At 58.5% G+C, this 4,043-nt stretch overlaps 1 protein-coding gene across 1 annotated transcript in view; it reads left to right on the top strand.

The window, feature by feature from the left end:
• The window catches only part of PROZ (protein Z, vitamin K-dependent plasma glycoprotein), a 10,330-nt gene extending 6,300 nt beyond the window's left edge, over positions 1 to 4,030 (top strand). The window contains exons 5-8 of the mRNA XM_010831448.1: positions 891 to 1,030; positions 1,312 to 1,397; positions 2,555 to 2,672; positions 3,319 to 4,030. Of these exons, the coding sequence (XP_010829750.1) occupies positions 891 to 1,030; positions 1,312 to 1,397; positions 2,555 to 2,672; positions 3,319 to 3,920 (946 nt within the window). The 3' untranslated portion in view covers positions 3,921 to 4,030. The remainder of the gene's footprint in view (positions 1 to 890; positions 1,031 to 1,311; positions 1,398 to 2,554; positions 2,673 to 3,318) is intronic.
• The last annotated feature ends 13 nt before the right edge of the window (positions 4,031 to 4,043 follow it).

Here is a 4,043-nt window from a genome sequence, read left to right as displayed (position 1 = left end):
GGGACCCCCGCCCCTCTCCGGGACCCCTGCCCCTTCCCGGGACCCCCGCTCCTCCCCCAAGGGCCCGACTCCTGGGTCGTGGGTGCGAGACCGTTCTCAGCTTCATCACCTGGTGTCCCTTAAACGTTGCGGGTTGGGGTGGCGGGGAGCGGGGGTCAAAGCAGCCAGAGACCCCTCCATGCAGAAGTGAACTCTGTCCTCGATGTTAACACAGAACCTGCCGGCGTTCTGCTCCACCGGCCTCCCTGAGAGCTCAACCCGGTGCTGGGAGGAGATCCCAAGTACAGCGCGCAGGGCAGGGTTCCCAGCTTCACCCCACACACGTCCCCTCCCCGTCCCGACCCCCGCCTTGAAGAAGCCCCTTAAGAAGTCTGGCTGCCATGGCGGGAAGGGAGCCCACAGAGGGGCCACGAGGATCCTCGTGAGGGGCACGGCGGGCTCCACCTCCGTTCGTTCCTGAAACTGAATGGAAGCGCTCACATGAGCACGTTTGGAATGAAAAGCCAGAGCCCCACGCTCAAGGATAGTTGTTCAGTTCAGTTCAGTTGCTCAGTCGTGTCCGATTCTTTCGACCCCATGGACTGCAGCACGCCAGGCCTCCCTGTCCATCACCAACTCCCGGAGCTTGCTCAAACACATCCGTTGAGTCGGTGATGCCATCCAACCATCTCATCCTCTGTTGTCCCCTTCTCCCGCCTTCAATCTTTCCCAGCATCAGGGTCTTTTCAGATGAGTCAGTTCTTCGCATCAGGTGGCCAAAGTATTGGAGTTTCAGCTTCAGCATCAGTCTTTCCAATGAACATTCAGGACTGATTTCCTTTAGGATGGACTAAAAAGGGTACTTCAGAATGGCTGTTTCCAGGGTAATATTTCTGCTTTCCCCTTCTTCTCCTTTTAGCTGAAAGCGAATGTCACCCCCTGAGGCTGGACGGGTGTCAGCACTTCTGCTACCCGGGACCAGAGTCCTACACGTGCAGCTGTGCAAGGGGCCACAAGCTGGGACAAGACCGCAGGTCCTGCCTCCCCCACGGTGAGCCTCCCCCCAGGCCTTCCTCTGCAGCGACTCTGAAAGCCCACTTCCCCTGCTGTGGCTGGTCAGGGCCAGGGAAGGGGGCTTCCCAGCCCCCGCCAGGCTCCCCTACCCGCCCCCCATCCCCACCATCTCTGAGAGCAGGTATGGAATCCCATCATATACACGAAGTATCTCAACCTAATGGGCACCACAGAGCAGGCTGGGTCAGCACCACGGTCACCCCACTGCCTGCCCTGGGAGGCACTGACCTTTCTTTCTGTGTGGCCACCACAATGAAGACAGGTGTGCGTGTGGAACCCTCGGTCCTGAGTGCTGCCAGAGGCCCCAGGGAAGCCAGCAGAACCTTCTGCCTTTCCCGTGGCAGGTAACAGAAACACATTTTAATCTTTTGTTATGTTTCACCCGTCTGTCATCTGTCCTTTCTTTGATTTAGGTGAACTATCTACAACCTCCAAATTGCACTTCAAAGAACTTTCTCATGCTGAACTCACAGCTTCAGTGTCTTATGTTTTAACTTAGCAACACACGAAGTCATGTTGACCCTTCTCCCAAACTATTTCAAGCACTTTCTTTTACGCTCATCTGCTACTTTGACCAGTATTTTATTCTTTTCTTGCTTTTCTAGTAACTCCGCAAAATAAGCACTATTTTTAGTAATACCACCAAGGTGGGTTTGGTTTTACCTACATTTTGCGTTTTCCTTGCATCCCAGGCCTCTAATACAGATCACCCCATTCTTCCTTAGCCCTGTCAAGAGAAACACCACGTTGGCCACAGAACTGACTTAAATTTTCTAGCAGCCACGTGCATAGAAAGCGGGTGAAATTAATTCTGATGATGTGCTTTACTTACCTCAATACGTCTACATATCATTTCAACACGCAACGAATAGTTTAAAAGCTGGGATATGTACGCTTCCTCTTTCTACCTAAGCCTTGGCTCTCGGACGTGTAGTGTACAGCATTTCTCACTTGCAGCTCATCCTGGCTTGGACCAGTGGATCGCAAGTGCTCAGTAACCATAGCGACCATCACTTGACAGAAAGCTTTACGGGTTGCTCTAGCAACCGGGCTGCGCTCGGCCCCCTGGACGTGCGCGTGCGCACTTGTGTGCAGGTGCCGAACGCGTCTCCCTCACCTGACGCTTACACGCGGGTCCAGCCAGGTGGAAGCACGTGGCCGCTGTGTGGAGGCCTGGCCAAGCGACAGCCACAGCTCAGTGACCACCAGGACTGGAAGGGTCAAGGGAGGGGAGCTCAAGTGAGGGGCGAGCCGGGGGTGGGGCTTGGTCTCCCCGGAACTGTACCTTTGCTGACTGCCCGCCCCCAACCCCGCGCATCCGTCGCTCACCTCTCCCCTTCTCGCCCCCACCGACCCTCCGCGCGCCGAGGGGGCCTCAGTAATGGGGGGTGCGCTGGGCTGGCTGGAGGGTGTGCGCCCCACAATCTCAACCACAACACTGTGCTGCCCCAAATGCTGCAAAGGCAGGCTAACTCTTTCTTGTCTGTTTTGGTTTTTAAAGGTAAAACTAACAAATTCCGAAGGAAAAGACTTCTGCGGGGGTGTTCTAATACAGGACAACTTTGTGCTGACAACAGCAACATGCTCACTATTGTACGCAAACATTAGTGTGAAAACAAGTGAGTACTTTGTCATTCGGTTTTATAAGATGGCACCGGAAACAAAACTATCCTGTGTAGAAATAAAAAGAATTCCTTTAATCTAGAATTCTTGCTTCTAATGAAATACAGACTCGGTTTAGCTTCCCTCTGGTGAGATCACTCATACAGGCAAAGCAACGGGGACTAGCTAGCGGAATTCTGGGCACAGCACGCCGGCAATGCGGAACCTGACAGCCGAGGACTGGGGCACTTGGTTTGACACTGAAGTGCAGCAGTCAGACCTCCGTCCTTGCGCCGAGGCTGTGTTGTGAACTGCTCCACAGTGCTCCCTAGGACCCGCCAATATTGAATGCATTTTTGCCCTCCTTCCTCAGACATTTTTCAGTCACCAGCCCATCAGCCTAGAAAATGACTCCTGAACAGGCAAGTCTGATTCACTCCCAGAGGTTCTTCCTAATTTCTTCTGACCTGTTCAGCCTGCCCTTACTGAGCCCCCGCCGCGCCCCCAGGACGCCTCACTTGGTTTTGCAGAGCAGAGTGTGGGAGAGGCCCCCGCTGGGGCGCTCCGGTCCCTGGGCAGAAGGCGCAGCGACGGCGCAGGGCGGGCGGGAACGCGGGGGAGGCGGGCCGAGTCGCCCTGAGCCCCGCCCCTGCCTCCTTCCAGGGTCCCACTTCCGGCTGCACGTGAGGGGCGTCCACGTGCACACGAGGTTCGAGGCGGACACCGGGCACAACGACGTGGCCCTGCTGGACCTGGCGCGGCCCGTGCACTGCCCGGACGCCGGGCGGCCCGTCTGCACGGCCGACGCGGACTTCGCCGATAGCGTCCTCCTACCGCAGCCGGGCGTCCTGGGCGGCTGGACCCTCCGCGGCCGCGAGATGGTGCCCCTGCGGCTGCGGGTCACGCACGTGGAGCCCGCGGAGTGCGGCCGGGCCCTCAATGCCACGGTGACCACGCGGACCAGCTGCGAGCGGGGCGCGGCGGCCGGCGCGGCGCGGTGGGTGGCGGGCGGCGCGGTGGTCCGGGAGCACCGGGGCGCCTGGTTCCTCACCGGCCTGCTGGGCGCCGCGCCCCCCGAGCGGCCCGGGCCGCTGCTGCTCATCAAGGTCCCCAGATACGCGCTCTGGCTCCGCCAAGTCACTCAGCAGCCGAGCCGAGCCAGTCCGAGAGGCGACCGGGGTCAGGGGCGTGACGGGGAACCGGTGCCGGGTGACCGCGGTGGGCGGTGGGCGCCGACAGCCCTTCCTCCGGGACCCCTCGTCTGAACTGAGCCCCCAGGAAGGAGGAAGGCGCGTCCAACAATAAAAGTGGAGCCCGAACAGCGCTTTCCTGAACCTGCTGGGGAACCGGCGTTCAATCCAACAGCATCGACTCTGGGTTGGGGGGGT

Source organism: Bison bison, unplaced genomic scaffold, assembly GCF_000754665.1.
Source record: "Bison bison bison isolate TAMUID 2011002044 unplaced genomic scaffold, Bison_UMD1.0 scf7180017864527, whole genome shotgun sequence".
NCBI lineage: Eukaryota > Metazoa > Chordata > Mammalia > Artiodactyla > Bovidae > Bison > Bison bison.
This window is presented reverse-complemented; position numbering and strand designations above follow the sequence as displayed.